The sequence below is a fragment of the Mytilinidion resinicola genome (genome assembly GCF_010093595.1).
Source record: "Mytilinidion resinicola strain CBS 304.34 unplaced genomic scaffold BDZ99scaffold_10, whole genome shotgun sequence".
Classification (NCBI taxonomy): domain Eukaryota; kingdom Fungi; phylum Ascomycota; class Dothideomycetes; order Mytilinidiales; family Mytilinidiaceae; genus Mytilinidion; species Mytilinidion resinicola.
Window position 1 is genome coordinate 967794 of NW_022985446.1, and position 15174 is coordinate 982967.

A 15174-nucleotide genomic window follows, 5' to 3' on the forward strand; every position below is an offset into this window, starting at 1 on the left:
AACATCACTGATATATTGAACAAATGATCCATTTCTGAAAATTGTCTTTCCCAACGTGATGTCGTGCAGAAAAGATAAATCCTGCCTCCTGTTCCATAACTCTAGGGAGGAACACATTGCCGATATACGCGTAGTTCGACCCGCGGTGGCGAAGTACCATCGGCTCATCAACGTTAGCAGCGGGGGCGATGACATCGCTTGTTTATACGGTGAATGCGGCAAATCTGCAAGAGCTTTAATCTGTTCGGGAAGTAATGCAGTTACGTAACTAATTCAGTCTATGGATGATTGCCCAAAATCTTTTCCCTGTACGAGAAATGAGAGTTCCAGTATAAGGAATATCGTGGTCGAGATAAGTGTAGATGTGCGGCGATAATTTAGGTTGATCATATAGCTGATGCAAAAGGAGTGGGTGAAATGAGAGGGTTGACTTTTTATGCCCCTGAGGAATCGAGTATTAAGCAGACGTAGAGACTGTAAAGTGCTTAAGTGGTGGATATGATGGATTAAATACTCGTTCGTCCGTCTTCCAGGCATCAGATTTGAGAGGAGTATCATGTGGCCGAGTGGCTCGAACTGTAATGCTTCTGACCGTAGTGTAACCGCAGCTGGCTGTAATCACCGACTACACGTAGGTCGCGGGTGATCGAGTCGCAAGGGAGCGTGGTATTCTTCTTTTTGCCTTCTTATTGTTATTTTGCCAACTTGTTGTGCATTCACCGATGGAATTTGGACATCTCCTTAAACATGATTTCCTTCTCTAGACTAGATGAGCTATCAGAAGCTGATCCCCTTTCCATATTGAGGACTTTCTTTGTCGGTATCAGCTGTTTCGTGGGTAGATGACACGATTGATCGATCGGTCGAGAGGCTACTTACTCCAGGGGTTTTCGTCTATTTCTGGGGAAGGCCTGGGATGGTATATCCTTACTTTCAAGTCGTACTTTCAACATGCGATCATCAGTAACAAGAGCGAATTACAAGCTACATGGACTTCTCGTGTATACCAGAATCGCTCGCGATAGCTGCGTGTAAACCTCGTTGAGCGACAAAGAAAGTCGGGATCCGGGACGCCGAAGCTTAGGACCTTCAACATACCATACATAGCCAATGCCTTATCTCTCAATTTAGACGCTTGCTCGTGACTCTAGCTGTGAATGGTCGTCATTATAGTGAGTATATGGTTTACGTAGTCCTTTTCTGTATGTCGTGAAAGGAAGAAGTAGCGCCAGAGAAATTCGTATGGATACAACACCATGGTGAAGACCGGGTTCCAAGTTCCGTCATTTTTCCTATGTTCAGCCAGCTAGTGCACAGCCTTACGAACGTTTGCTAATGGAATCCATTGATCTTCGACATGGCCTGAGACAATGGTGGCGTCTTCGGAAAGGACCAACTCCTGCACGGTTCACAAGCATTGGAACCACGAGAATTTGAATATGGATCTTGTTGGATATTCTTCGACCTTAGTGAGTATCTATAGCGGCACTTTTCATGAGAATGCCTGACGTTGGGTTAAGTCCTCCAACTTTTGGTGAAGATGGTCTTCAGGCTCGGTGTCTTCTTCAACGTCAATATGCTCTAGACGTTTGACGAACCGTTCTACCAATGCGAATTCGCGGCTAGCGTCAGGATATTGGTTTCCAAGCCAATTAAGGACCGAATTAGCGTTTTGATACATCTCTCCGATTAGTGCAACTTGGTGATTGCGGTCTTCTGTGGAGTCTCGCTGATGTAGATGGTATCGATCCATAAGAGCATCGCCTCGCTCTCGTGGAGAAAACGGCGGAGTACGGTATTGGCATTTTAAATCATCATGGACTTCTAGCCATGGTGTTTGATCTCCCTAGTAACTGCTTGTCCATCCCAAGTGTATGAGATTGCCCGTACGATGGTAGGCTATCCAGTGAGGCTTCGATGAGTCTGCAATCTCTGTCGAGAAATTTCGCTCGGGAAGGGAAGCATCCGCACGATCCAGGTCTTCTCCGTTCCGTGCATAGGAGAGTACTTGTACATCGAGTGATGGGTGGATGCCTCACGAAATGGAAATCTGACAATATGACGTTAAGATGTAGAGATAGAAGAAAAGGGAGCGGTTCGATAGAAAATGCTGTTGCCTTCCAAGAGATGCGAGCCTGGGGGTCTTGGCCACAAGCGCCAATGCCTATAGCCTCGTAATACATCATTCGAAGCCTGTCTCCATGGATGAGCGTGCCTACACAGCCTTCATGAGCAACTAATCCACTGAGTAAATGGAAGAGTAGAAACATGAGTTTAGACATCTGGGAAGGGTGGCAGAAGATGGCTCGGCGAGCCATAGTTCGAGTTAGTCCAATTGAGGCGTATCTTACCAAGAATGGTGGTTGGAGAATCGTGGTGTAGGTGAGAAGAGATAAAAATGGGGCGGCTTGTTTCTGGCTGCGGAGGATCTTCCGGTCCGCCCGACCTCAATTTATCTTCCCCTTCACCATGTAACATCCATCAAGTGATAACATAACGAGTATGTATTCAATACATACCATGAAGCTGATTGCTGTGGGAAATTTGAGTGTTACGGAACTGAACCTCGCCCTGATGCCTGAGCTCAATATAGAGACTGCAGAGAAGAAGTTCATTGCGGGAGTGAAGAGGTGAAGTATGCCATGGAGGTCGGGAGGCCTGTTGATTTGGCTCTTCCACGATTATGCAAGGCGAGCAATTTCTTGAGGCTGGTTACGCTACTATGTGTGTGGAAAATAAGAATATGTAAATGGAGACTTATAAGTCAATCATGGAACTTAAGGGCGTTGATTCAACAGGATAGCGAGTCTTAGCTGGGGTGGCTGGCCCATGTCGCGAATTCCCTCTATTACAAAGTGCAAGGAATTTCGACCAGAAAGATGTTTGGAACATGGTCTTGCTTGCTAGCATTTTGTTGTTGACTTCGGTCGTGATTCAGAATCTGCCTGTAGTGTCGCTATGAGAAGTGAAAAGTCGGTGAACACCGCTGTACGGTCACACAGCCGTTTCCCTTCATTAGGACCTTTACGCGAAGTTTAGATGTGAATGCTCCAGGTCTCTTGAGATGATTTATCAGGGCACGTGCCCACGTGCCTCGCGTCGGGACTTCTTCGCCTTCCTCTTACATTCTTTCGTCTCCAGTACTGCCAACCGGACAACAACACCCATCTCCGAATGAAGACAAGGAGTAACAATACCTTAATATGGGGCTCGATCGGCCTGTGCCTGTGAAGAGGGCTAGCACTGACGACCACGATATCTCCCCGCCACCGCTGAAGAAGCGGCAGCAATCAACCACAACGAGTAAGCTGAGGTGCACGCCTGCTTCTTGGGCAACGGCGCGCAAGGACTATCGCATAGAATAAGCTCCCGAGGACTGACAAAGCCTAGACAAGGCTGTTGCCAACTTTTTCACCCCAGTCTCAAAGAAAGAGCCCGAAAAGATGTCGTGGCGAGTTGTCAACGACAGCCTCCTCATCGGCCGTTACCAGACATCTGCAGCAGCCCACGCTGTCCAATCGGGTGCCAAACGTCGCAAAATTGCAGCTTTTGACTTCGTACGTTCGCACTAGTCCTCGGCTACTCGTATACTCACTTGTTTCATCAACCTGACCGACAGCGTACCTGCAGGATTCTAGTTTGATTACATCTGCTTCCGGGAATAGATTTGGACGTGATGCAAAAGACTGGAAATGGTGGCACGGCAGCGTCCCAGGAACTATGAAGAGTCTTCACGATGAGGGGTGCGTTTCAGTATTGTTCTACATCCAAACCTAGTCACCATCCGTTCGCTAAAGTCCTCTGCGCAGATATCTAGTCGCAGTCGTGAGCAACCAGGGAGGGATCAATCTCAAACCCAATCCAAAGACCATCAAGAGTGACCAGAAACGACTAGCGGATTTCAAAGGCAAGGTGTCTGCCGTGTTCAATCAACTTGACCTTCCGCTTAGCGTATATGCTGCTACCACACGAGACCATTACCGGAAGCCCAGGATCGGGATGTGGCAGGAGCTCCTCGAAGACTGCGACCTTGAATCTGGAGACTCGGTGGACCTAGAGAACTCCTTTTTCGTCGGCGACGCGGGAGGCCGCAAGGGCAACGGTACTCCAGGAGCATCGAAGGATCATTCTTGTAGTGACAGGTAAGACTTGGATGCCAGCCGGGGCTCTTTGAGCTAATCTCTGAAAGGGACTTCGCTGCAAATGTTGGTATCACCTTCTTGACTCCGGAGGAGTATTTCTTGAAGGAAGACTCTCAACCCTTCGAACGAGACTTCGACCCTGCAAGCTTTATCGGAGCTCTATCTCAGAGGTCAGTTGATGCAGGTATGTACTGGGATTCACAGCGGCCATTGTTCCGTCGCGAGAACCTAGATAAGGCATTGCATTGCGTTGCTAACAATACTAGTTCCATTCTTGAAACGCAGTGAACTGGAAGTCATACTTTTTTGCGGTAGCCCCGGAGCAGGCAAATCATCCTTCTATTGGCGACAGCTTCAACCCCTTGGATACGAACGTGTAAACCAAGACCTTCTAAAATCAGTATGTGTTGTAGAACCTGTCTTCGTAGCACGTGGTCGTGCCACCTTTCCCCGCCTGAGGAGTAACATCTTGAAACAGCGCGAGAAATGTCTGAAGTCGGCTTCCGCCTCCCTCGAGAAAGGGATCTCGGTTGTTGTGGGTATGTGACAATGATTCCTTGTCCCGCTTATGACGAGTACAGCTAACAGTAGCTTCTGTTGACAGACAACACCAATGCAGATCCAGAAACCCGATCACATTGGATTAAACTAGCAAAGCAGTTCGGGGTGCCGATCCGCTGCGTCCTGTTCACTGCATCGGCGAAACTTTGCGAGCACAATGACACAGTGCGAGCGTTGAACATCGGGCCCGTTGTAAGCTCAAAATTTTTCAACGTTATGGGCATCCTTGACAGACTACCCGTTTGGGGAAAGATAGACTGGCTTGAATAACATTTCTGACCACCCATGCTAATCAATGTTCTAGACAAACCCAGAAAAGCGGACCATTCTTCCTAAAGTTGCTTTCACTAGTTTTACATCCAGGTACAAGGAACCCAGGCTCGAGGAAGGCTTCCAAGACATCTTGAGAGTAGACTTCAAGGTACGCCCGTCTGCATTGCGCTCTCATGCATGTTTGTGCCTTCGGCAGATGCTTATCTACATACAGTTTGAAGGCAGTGAGCAAGAGCAGGCAATCTGGAGCAAATATTGGCTTTGACAAGGTTTGACGCCATCATACGGAGATAAGTAGTGTCTAGCAAGAGCGATTACATGCCCTGGACTTGTGCAGAATATACTTTTCCGTGGGGAACCGCGATGTCACTGATTGCAATGTCACTCCGCGGCTAGAGTTTTCATTCGATTATTTTTCGATCCCCGTGGGGAAAACATTCAATACTGCCATACAGCGATCACAATAGGACCGGCTACAATGCTTCTACGGACTCTCCACACTTTCGCGACCACGTTTTCCTCTCACCGTTGTACTGTACCTTCGCGTCGCGGCCGACGGCTGGCCGGGTCGCGGAAACAACACCTCAGGCTGCCTAGGCTGCAGCAGTGCAGATCGCAGTGCATCAAACGGCCCAACTAACCTGCAAGGCCATAGGGCAACGGACGCGCTAGACACGGATCTGTCAAGCGCACAGCGGTGGGCTAAATCAGCAGGAACCACGTTGTGCTGGACAGCTGCAGACGCAATGTCCCGCACAATTGGAGGCTTGACGCATACGCATCACAATCGCTATTTGGCAGTCCTCACCGACTGGACAGCTGCGTCGCCGTCTGCTAGACGCTTTGCGCTGGGAGAGTGAGTCTTGAGCAGGCCAGCACCAGCAAACCTTTTCCCGGTAGTGCTGGTTTGCCCGCGGGTCGGCGCAAGACCGTTGGATGCATGTGCCGTCCCGGACAAGGCACCGCACGTTCCTGCTAGCGGCTGCCGAGCACACACTCTGGGCTCTTCTGCTTTGTCGTCATCACCTGGAGGATGTGGTTTTTCCCAGACCAGTCGGGGAGCCATGCCTACGGAGGCAGGCCGGCGCTGCTGAATCTCGGTACCTTTGTAGCGATTACACATAGCACGCGTTGGCGAGCGGGAGCGTCCTGACCCTGCGACCTACCCGAACCTGAGAAGGGTCTCGCGAAGCAAAACCGGCCCCCCACGGCGAAATCTTGGTTATGCTGCAGCCCCGCGCAGGGCGATGCCTAGGACTGGGCGCGGTGTGCTGGCGGGAGATGCTCGCAGCGCATCGCACGCGTGGCTCCCGGTGCCTGGCGATGGGCAGCTGGAAAGCGACGCGACTCCGGATGGGATCAAGCGTGCGACCAGGAACAGGGCTGTGGGAGCACGGCTGCAGCGCCAATCACTGACCTGTCGACGGCTGTAGTCCTGCTGTTCCCCGATTCGCCGCCCAGCAAGCTCTGCGCCCGCGTGTCATCGCGCCTCGGAGGAGCAAGCAAGGCCAGCGACATTGAGAAACAGGCCAACTGGACGGCTCCAACACCTCCCCGTTCGGGCCAGCAGCAACGTCGTTGGACGGGTGTCGGTGTGGTCGTGGCCGCTGGTCCTCTGGCGATTGCTTTTGGCCGCTGGGCCCGGCAGAGTGGGAGCGGATGCCACACCCAACTTCATCGCGGCACCATGGCCCAAACGGGCTCGGCAGAGGCGCGGAAGGTCCCTCGTGGCGCATCACCGGCGCGCACCGCCTCGACATGGCTGGAGGTGTCGGCTGGACCTGTCTTGCTTCTGGAGTTGTCACCTCGGCTGGGCGAGCGCACGAGAGGCACAGCATGAAGACGTCGAGTCAGCCCGCGCTGGACTCCGACCTGCGAGCTGTATGGGAAAACCCGCAGCGCGCAACGCCCACAATTACGAACAAAACCCGCGACTGGGCGTGCTCGCTACAAGGTACCTACGCAGAGCTCAGAGACCTTCGGCTCCTCGCCAAAGAGGACGAATGGCGGGCGTCAGCGCTAGAAAGTTTTGCCGTTTGGTCCGCTTCTTTCCGCCTCCTTTTCGGTACGCGAAAGCGAGACCTGTGGCGCTGCTTGCGGGTCTGGCAGTCGACAGCCTGGCACCCTGGTCTGCGATTCTGCGGTTCGGAGAGCGCCCATGTTGTTCTGCGCAGGACCGATGCCAACGCCTGCTGCCGGCGTGCCGGGGCCGAGACGACAGGAAGTGTCAGCAGCAGCGCTGCCGCTGGGGTGGCACGCTGTGCTGGGAGAGGGAGATGGCCCGTCCCTGGCGGCGAGCTCCCACCCTGGTCCCAAGCTTAGGATTCTGCCGTCTGCCCTGGCATCCCATGCTGCCACCGATGTCAAAGAGGAGCGCCCTCGCCGAGCCCTCAGCGACCACAAATGCGCGCCCTCACCCGGCCGAAGTTCCCCAACCTTTTCCGCCGGCTTGCCTGACGCCTGACCTGCTGTCTGCACCTCACGCTCCTTCTGCGCCGCCGCCTGCCTCAGACTGCCCTCTGTCTCTCTGGAGACCCGAATGCTGCGCGACGCACATAGCACAGGGTGAGTGCGACGGCTTGACTGGCCACCTGATCTTCTGTCTCACGTGCTGGGGGTGCTCAAAGCGGACGTGTGGCCGACAGGCGCTGACTTTGCGTCCAGACACTCGCGACAGCAAAATACCCAGTACCTACGTGGACGTCTGGTCATCGTGGCACGCTTCCAAACCTGAGCGCCCCGCCACCCGTCCCAGTCAGGAACAGTATACAGCGACCACTCCAGCACTCTTCGAACGCGCCCTTGCTGCTCGATGCCTTAAAGTGGTGATGGGACCCCGGTAGCCGTCGAGAGTCAATAACACCACGCGCCATGCGCTCTTCACTTCTCCCCAACCTCGCTGCGGCCAGGAAGCCGCCGCGGATTACGACCGACGTGCCTTCAGACCCTTCTGCTTCAGTCTATTCCTGCACCGACTCCGGCTTCTACTCAGTTTCCGACGGCTCGTCGCCGCTGACTCCGACCTTCTCGCGCGGCCACCTCAGATATCCCAGCTCCACGTCGTCGCTATCCTCGAGTCCGCCTACCCATGAGCATATCGAGGGCCCTAACGGTTCCGGCAAGCTGCCCAAGCTTGCCGAGGAGCCAATTGAGCCCGAGGATGACTACATGCTCGTCGACGTCGGCGAACTCTCACCATGCTTATGTATGTCTCCCAACGAGCGTTTGGCCCACGCGTTTGCGCACTATCTAACGTGATCTCAGGCGATGTTGAAGTATGTGCTCATAGCAGGCCGTCGAATCACCAGTCCCCGTCTGATCGAGGATACGACTTAGCGGACGAGTCATTCGGCGATGACTTCGAGTATATCTCGCAGCATGCCGCAAAGCGACGGCGATCAGGGGACTCGCCCGTCGATGCCATTACCAACAAGCTAGTGAACCGCTTTCCTTCTCTATCACGAAGGCTACGCGACCGGAAAGGTGTGTCAGGCCTAGGCATCGCCAGCAGGTCGTCGACACCAGCTCGCGCGCCCTCTATGTCACGCTCGTCGTCTATGACCGATTCCATTCATCACGGTCTTGAGCATGTCGACAAGGCTCTCTCTGCCCCTGCCAGGAGCAATGCCGACTACCCGGACCAGCGCTCTGTTTCTTCACCGATCGAAATTCCCAGTGCAAGGACGCATGACGTGGAAGAGCAAGAGGAGGAAGAACCACTACACCGCGAACGCCTGGCTTCTACTCCTCTATTACCACCGATGATGGTCAAGCTCCGCAACGACGATCTGCCTACCCAGTCCCCGCTTCAGTCCCCTACGGTGGCCGATGCTACCTTTTCGTTCAACAACACTCCAGCTGGCACCCCTCAAATTCCCGGATTTGCAACCCCGCCTCTATCTTCAAAACCGTCTGTGTCTTCATTCCAGACGACACGCCCAGGCCACCTCGTGCCGTCGTCAGAGATACCCCCAATCATGATTGCCGATCCCAACGATGAATGGTCTATGAAGCTTGGACACGCAAACTTTACCATCTACCCGGAACCCTACATCCCGGAATTTTGTGATACTGCTTCTTGCAGGCAGCTGTTTGCTGACTGGGAGCAAGCGCGGCGCAACTTCACTAAGCACCAAGTCCGGACCGGGGAGTACTTTGGCGCAACGTCAAAAACGTACATGCTCACCGAGAAGAAATGGGCCGAGATTGACGCATCGTGGAAGAGGAATAACGATGTCGCGATTGCAAGAGCCGCAGAGATTGGGCAAGAGCCGCCATCCTCATCACCCCTCGAGCCAGCTCCTCTGACCAAGATCCCTTCATTACACGACCCCAAAAGCGAAGGCAAGTTCCCGAAGTTGGGCGACGAAGACATTGTCGGACCAATGGTCCAGATTGCGTCCCAGATCCAGCGGCGACCCTCACGGAAACGCGCCTTCTTGAAGTTCCTCAACGACATCAGATTTCCCGGCTCTTTTCTCAACCGATCCTCCGTGGGCGTGCGTTCCGGTCGATGACCTGCACGTCTCTTCTCTATGATACCTATATCTCGGCTTTGTAGACATATTTACGAATAGACCTCGAGAACACCGGGTTGCGCCATTTTTGGTCCGGATCGCACCCGTGCTCTACGAAAGTCACGCCACTCCTTATACGTGGACGAATCTCCTTTGTGTAATACCTGGAGGATCATTCAGCATCCCAGCAGTAACAGTTCGAGATGTAACTCTTGCGACCAAAAGCGAGCGAGCGAGTTAGCATATCAAGCAGATTATGACAGCGAGCATAGCGTCAGCGGTCATCAGCGGGCTCTTCAGCCAAACCCCGTGTGTAAACCTTTCTTTTGTGACGGAGCGGCATTTTCGGCGGCTATACCCAACGGAACCGCCCCTTCTGCATCTTAGTGCGGAAGGGCAAAGGTTGACTGGGGCAAGCGCAGCCAGGGGATCGAGGTGCGTGTGTTTGGAATAGGGGTCCCCAAAAGTGTTTGCGATCAATGTATAATTATAGTACGTCTAGAGACCTGGACTAGGGAAGGGGTTTGAGATCGTTGGGCCCACAGCGGGGAGCGATCCCGATGCTGTGTTGCCTGCCGCTATTGTGTGAGAGTATAGGTGTATTGACGATATAATTATCACCTGATGCTATTTTTGGCTTTGCGTGAGTGATTGAGGATTGTACTGCTGTGGCCGTCACGCAAGTCATCGAGAGACCTTGATACTCGGAGGTCGGGTGGTTTCAAGTCCACTTGAGCTTTGGATGGCTTGCGGTTTTCGTTCCCTGCAACTTCAACAGACGACTTACTTTTGTCTGATATTGGGAACATCATTCCTACAACGTATCATCCACTATCATCCGCTAATCTGCTAACTGCGATGCGCTTGTGGCACTCTTCCCCCAACCCGGCGATCTGGAGAGATCGGTCGTTTCTAGCCTGGTTCAGACCGAGTTTCCCATGCCGTGCACCCACACTTCCAGAGCTCTGATTCATACGTCCTACCCAACCGAGCATGTCCAAATTCGAACAACGCGAAGTCCTCCACATCTGTTCAGCAGACCGTGCCGCACAACCCAAAAGCCTCTCTCTCTCTCTCTCAATCGGGGCATACAAGCAGACTCGAGGTCATGCCCATACCCTGCTGCGCCTGCCCACAGACCCCATGGCGGCTTTCTTCCACCTCCCAACTCAGCATCTCTAACATCCTCAAGTCACGGATCGGAACCTAGGACGAGACCCAAACCAATTCGGACTGCCGCATCTATCCCTCACCATCCCTCTAACCGCAGCCGTAATACCACCTCCACCAATGCGGCGTACGTCTTCCCCATGGCCTCCCCACCCGCGCCCTCCCAAACTCCCGGGAAAGGTTCCGGCGTCCTGGCCACTCACCGCATCGCTAATTGGAGAGTTTTCTGGCCTACTCAACGTGAAACGCCTGACGAGTGACTACAGGCTCGGGCATGTGCTATCGGTCACTCGAGAACAGACTTAACAGGAAGAGGATGCATGAGGGTGAGGTGGTGTTGGATACTTTTGGGGGAGAGCGCAGGGGAGAGAGGGGTAGGGAGGGTTTATTGAGGGCTTGGGAGCTGTGGATAGGTAGGGACATGCACTTGGATGATGAAAACGGCGAAGAAATGGGTTGATGCTTGAGGCATTTGGGAGGTTGCATGGAGGAAACCCGTATAGTTGACTTTGGTGAAAAGACTGGGAGGTGGAGAGTGACACTGCTTTCTGCCTACAAAGATCGGCTTACTTGGGACCTAATTCAGGATTTGTTTCAAGGATCTCAAACAGACGAACGCATTCATGTTTCGTGTATGAATCCTCATTGTTTCGAATTTTCTACTGGATATTTCTCTCCAGGTCTACTCACAATGAGGAATGTTGATAGTGAAGACGGTGTATCACGAGCTCATTCTGAATGCGTGATACATTCATCGTGTGGCGTCTTGATAACCGTTCCATGGTTGAAGTGACCTCGAGCCCTGACGGACTGAGCCCTGGACTGGCAGGTGTTGTCGTTGACTCGTCACAGGCGAAGGTGCAGACGCTCGGGGTCTCCACGGCCCTGTGAGGCGACGGCGACAGCGAACTTCGATAGCACCCGTTACATTTCTTTTGCAACGGCATGTTTCAGAAGGATTAGGTTCGTATTTCCAGGGTCGTCGAGCAGGACCTGCCGGTCGTCCATCAGCTTCTAGCGCGGGCTCTGACTCGCTTACGACATCAGAAGGCTGCCGCATGTCATCGATCTTCCCAGCCACCCGTCTGTCAAGTTGACTTCAGACCGGATCCCCCCACCGAGGGCCTCGACTTCTTCACTCTTCGACACTTGTCACTTGCACTTCTCTTCTCACGTACCATATATTCGACTGTCTCTCTTTCAGACCCCATATTCCCACCACCCATCACCGCTTTCAGCCAGCTGACAGCTGCCGCCCGCTTTGTCGCACGCGACTCATATATCAACCTGCACCCGCCACTACCTCCCTTCCGGCACTGGCCTGCTCGAGTACCGGACTTCTATTGTCCCTGGACTCCCTTCATCGACCGTCGCTACACAAATAACACCATGGACGCGCCACTCTCAGACTCCGAGGCCGAGATGGTCATTACGCAAACAAACGACGACATCCCAGAGGAATCCGACATAATGCTCTCCGACACTGAGAACGGCCAGATCTACGCACCGCCGCCCCGCATAGCTGCGCGCTTCTACCGCTCCTCAAATAGCCGTCGCAAGTCGTCGGCCCCCTCCTCGAGGCGCAACTCGATCTCCTCCACCCATTCCCACCAATCGAACCGCTCCTTCCGAAACGTGTGCCAGAGTAATCATGTCGCACAGCATCTTCGCCGCGCCTCTATACTCGAAACCCGCAAGGCTCGCCTAGCTGATAGGGCTGCCCATGCCGAGCAGGTTCGATTACGCGCTGCGCTTGCCAAAGCGACCCCTCGGGGCTCGAATAGCGAGGAGAGAGCTCTAGCTGCACAGCAAGCTCGGGAGAAACACCTAGCACAAGTAGCAGCGGCATGCGCCGAGGAAGTCAAACGGGCCAAGAAAGTGGCCGAGGACATGAAAGAGAGGAAAGCCGCTGAAGAACGGAGGTATAGACTAGAAATGGAAGAGAAACTGGCCGACGCGGAACGACGGCGAGCAGAATATAAGAAGAGCACTCGAAGACCCCGAACCGCCAGCCTTTCTCCTACGAATGAGAGCAAGAAGGCTATTCCGGGTCATACTCTCACCCCCGAAGATGCAGCCAAGAAGATCCAAGCCCTTTGGAGGTCCCGATGGAGGAGGAACGTCGTCGGGGCCTTTGTGGAACTTGGTCTCTGTATCGATAAAGTCCACGATGCGACTTTTGAAGATATCACCTCGATCCTGGCCGAGGAGAAGCTGCTGAGTGCAACATCTAAGATCATGTCTATCTTCGGTTTATTGACTGAAGGCGACGTGGCTGCGAATGGGACGGCCGTTCGTACATTTCTCAGTGCATATCTTATTCTCGGACATCCGGAGCACGTTTTCAGCAAAGATGGCGACCAAGAGCAAGACTTGATCAGGAAGGCCAAGGATTTGGTTATTTCATTCGAATCCGCTTTGCCCAGGCTTACGGCATACAATAACTACACCCCGGCGCCTATCCGACTTGAAACCGTAATACTTGCACATGGTGCCTTCATCACGGCTTTCAACGACTGGAAAGCTCGCGATTCATCAGCCATCATCGAGACTATGGTGGCTACTTTTGTGAATTTGGACGCTATTTGGCAAAGCGTCAAAGACGAGACCGTGGACGAGGTCGCGAATGAATACAGAATGGGCATTCGGGACAACCAAGTCATTTTACTCAGCAAGATTAGGAAACTAGTTGGTCCCGAAAGAGCGAGTCTTCTTATCAGGAAGGCCATCCGCGAGAGCAGGAGGGCCAGACCTCGAAGGAGACCAGCTGGTGATGTTCGCCCTCGATTGGCTATGGAATCGTCTTCCCCAACGGGTTCAGTGACCTCTGCTGAAGTCACAGGACTAGAGGCTGAAGCGGCGTCGCAATTGGCAGAGTCTCAGAGAACTGCCACCACAGACGGCTTCCAAGCCAGAGAAATCACAAAGATGTTCTCTGTTATGCCTCACAACCGAATCTTGGTACATGAGCTCGCCATCGACAAAGATTTCCGCCTTGACCCATCTCCCCAAGCTGAGCTCCGCGAGGCTATGCATAGGGATCTTTGCGACTCTATGTTGAAGGGATTCGAGAATGGCGAAGGCAATCTCTGGACTATGGCTATGGCCGAAAACATTCGAGAGAAGCTCCTTCGTCTGTTGAAGCCTGGAAACTCGATGCATACGCTTATATCAGAAGCCCTCGACCAGGAACACATCAGCACTCAGCTGAATCAGGGGCTCTTCTCGTACGAGAAGTTCTTCTCTTTTACTGCGTCAATCCTTCCCAAGCTCTGCGCACCAGTCCGAGACGCAGAGGTCAAAGCATTGGCAGACGAGCTCGTGGAAGAGGGTCCGCTTCCAGACATGATCGAGAAGATCTTCAAGCTTCTCCACGTCATCGACCTCCTATCCCTCGACTACTCCAACTTCCTCCTCATGAATGCAGCCCCAACCCTGATCAAAGAGTCTGCAGGCTACGAAGCCCGCTCCTTCGCCCAAGACCTCGACTCGGGCAAAACCACTCTCCAGAACACCCGCCGCTGGTGGCACAACGCCGCCGTAAACCTGCACACCGAAGCGGACCGCCGCGACCCAGCTAACCGGCCCACAACCGACAAGATCTACGCGCGCGGCCTCGTCGACCTCGCCATCGCCACGCCTCCCCTCCGCGACTCGGACCTCCCAGAAACCCTCGCGCTCGACCGCGTCCGCCTGCTCCGTATCCGCGCCGACGCCGTCCGCATCACCGCCATCGGCGGCATCCTCCTCACCGCCAAGAACCTCCTCAAGCGCGACGTGCGCTCGCCCTGGAAAGCTGAGGCCGCGCGCATGTGGGACACGCTGAAGGACGGCTACGACGCCACCGACGCCGCTCTGTCCGCCAAGATGCTGTCCATGATCGAGTCCTCGCACGCCATGCCGCCCGCCACCCGCGCGCAGCTCGCCAGCACCATCGCCCGCCTGCTCACGCAGGCGCAGAGCGGCAAGCTGACCGACCCCGTCATGAAAGTGCTCTTCCAGCGCCTCAAGACACACATTTTCAGCCGCATCTCGGCGTCGAGCAGCGGCGAGCGCGTGCGGGCGGCCAGCACGGCGACGGAGGGCCTCGCGACGACGGGGCTGCCCGAGTTTATCGGGCAGGTAGGCGAGATTGTCGAGACATTGGGGCGAGTGGCGGGCGTGGATCGGCGCGCGCATAGTGTGTGGTATGAGCAGTTGTCCGAGGAGATGGAGCGGTTGGGGCAGGAAATTGAGGGGCAGGGGCAGACGGGGGGAGAGAGGTCGATTGAGGCTTGAGCGAATTTGCGAGTTCGAGTTCTTTTATTTTTTGCGTATGCGCGCGCTTTTCTCTTCAAGCGACTCGGTTCGTTTTCAGCATCACGACTTTCCTTGGCCTCGACAGTACGGTACAGCACATGGCGTAGGCGTTTTTCCCCCGATCAGGTTGGGTAATAAGGTTGCACATGGACGTTTTTGAGTCGTCTGGGGCGCGGGGGGGGGGGGGCGTTCCTTGGGGGTTCGCATCATTC

General features: G+C 54.1%; 5 protein-coding genes across 5 annotated transcripts; all 5 read left to right on the forward strand.

The window, feature by feature from the left end:
* Nucleotides 1-3152: 3152 nt before the first annotated feature.
* Nucleotides 3153-5698, forward strand: BDZ99DRAFT_463359 (PNK3P-domain-containing protein). The gene is made up of 10 exons (XM_033720064.1): nucleotides 3153-3303; nucleotides 3391-3557; nucleotides 3631-3743; nucleotides 3810-4142; nucleotides 4190-4326; nucleotides 4409-4542; nucleotides 4621-4681; nucleotides 4747-4895; nucleotides 5008-5124; nucleotides 5191-5698. The coding sequence occupies exons 1-10, from the start codon at nucleotides 3204-3206 to the stop codon at nucleotides 5239-5241; spliced, it is 1362 nt and encodes a 453-aa protein (XP_033576535.1). The 5' UTR covers nucleotides 3153-3203; the 3' UTR covers nucleotides 5242-5698.
* A 24-nt stretch (nucleotides 5699-5722) lies between these two features.
* On the forward strand, nucleotides 5723-6816 carry BDZ99DRAFT_476972 (uncharacterized protein; the record flags this gene model as incomplete). The annotated part of the gene is made up of 3 exons (XM_033722088.1): nucleotides 5723-5832; nucleotides 6220-6242; nucleotides 6308-6816. The coding sequence occupies 3 exons, from the start codon at nucleotides 5723-5725 to the stop codon at nucleotides 6814-6816; spliced, it is 642 nt and encodes a 213-aa protein (XP_033576536.1).
* Nucleotides 6817-7696: 880 nt separating this feature from the next.
* Nucleotides 7697-9621, forward strand: BDZ99DRAFT_31915 (uncharacterized protein). The gene is made up of 2 exons (XM_033714288.1): nucleotides 7697-8181; nucleotides 8241-9621. The coding sequence occupies exons 1-2, from the start codon at nucleotides 7848-7850 to the stop codon at nucleotides 9491-9493; spliced, it is 1587 nt and encodes a 528-aa protein (XP_033576537.1). The 5' UTR covers nucleotides 7697-7847; the 3' UTR covers nucleotides 9494-9621.
* A 641-nt stretch (nucleotides 9622-10262) lies between these two features.
* On the forward strand, nucleotides 10263-11392 carry BDZ99DRAFT_463362 (uncharacterized protein). The gene has a single exon (XM_033720065.1). The coding sequence runs from the start codon at nucleotides 10432-10434 to the stop codon at nucleotides 10921-10923; it is 492 nt and encodes a 163-aa protein (XP_033576538.1). The 5' UTR covers nucleotides 10263-10431; the 3' UTR covers nucleotides 10924-11392.
* Nucleotides 11393-11777: 385 nt separating this feature from the next.
* On the forward strand, nucleotides 11778-15138 carry BDZ99DRAFT_417587 (uncharacterized protein). The gene has a single exon (XM_033716829.1). The coding sequence runs from the start codon at nucleotides 12053-12055 to the stop codon at nucleotides 14939-14941; it is 2889 nt and encodes a 962-aa protein (XP_033576539.1). The 5' UTR covers nucleotides 11778-12052; the 3' UTR covers nucleotides 14942-15138.
* The last annotated feature ends 36 nt before the right edge of the window (nucleotides 15139-15174 follow it).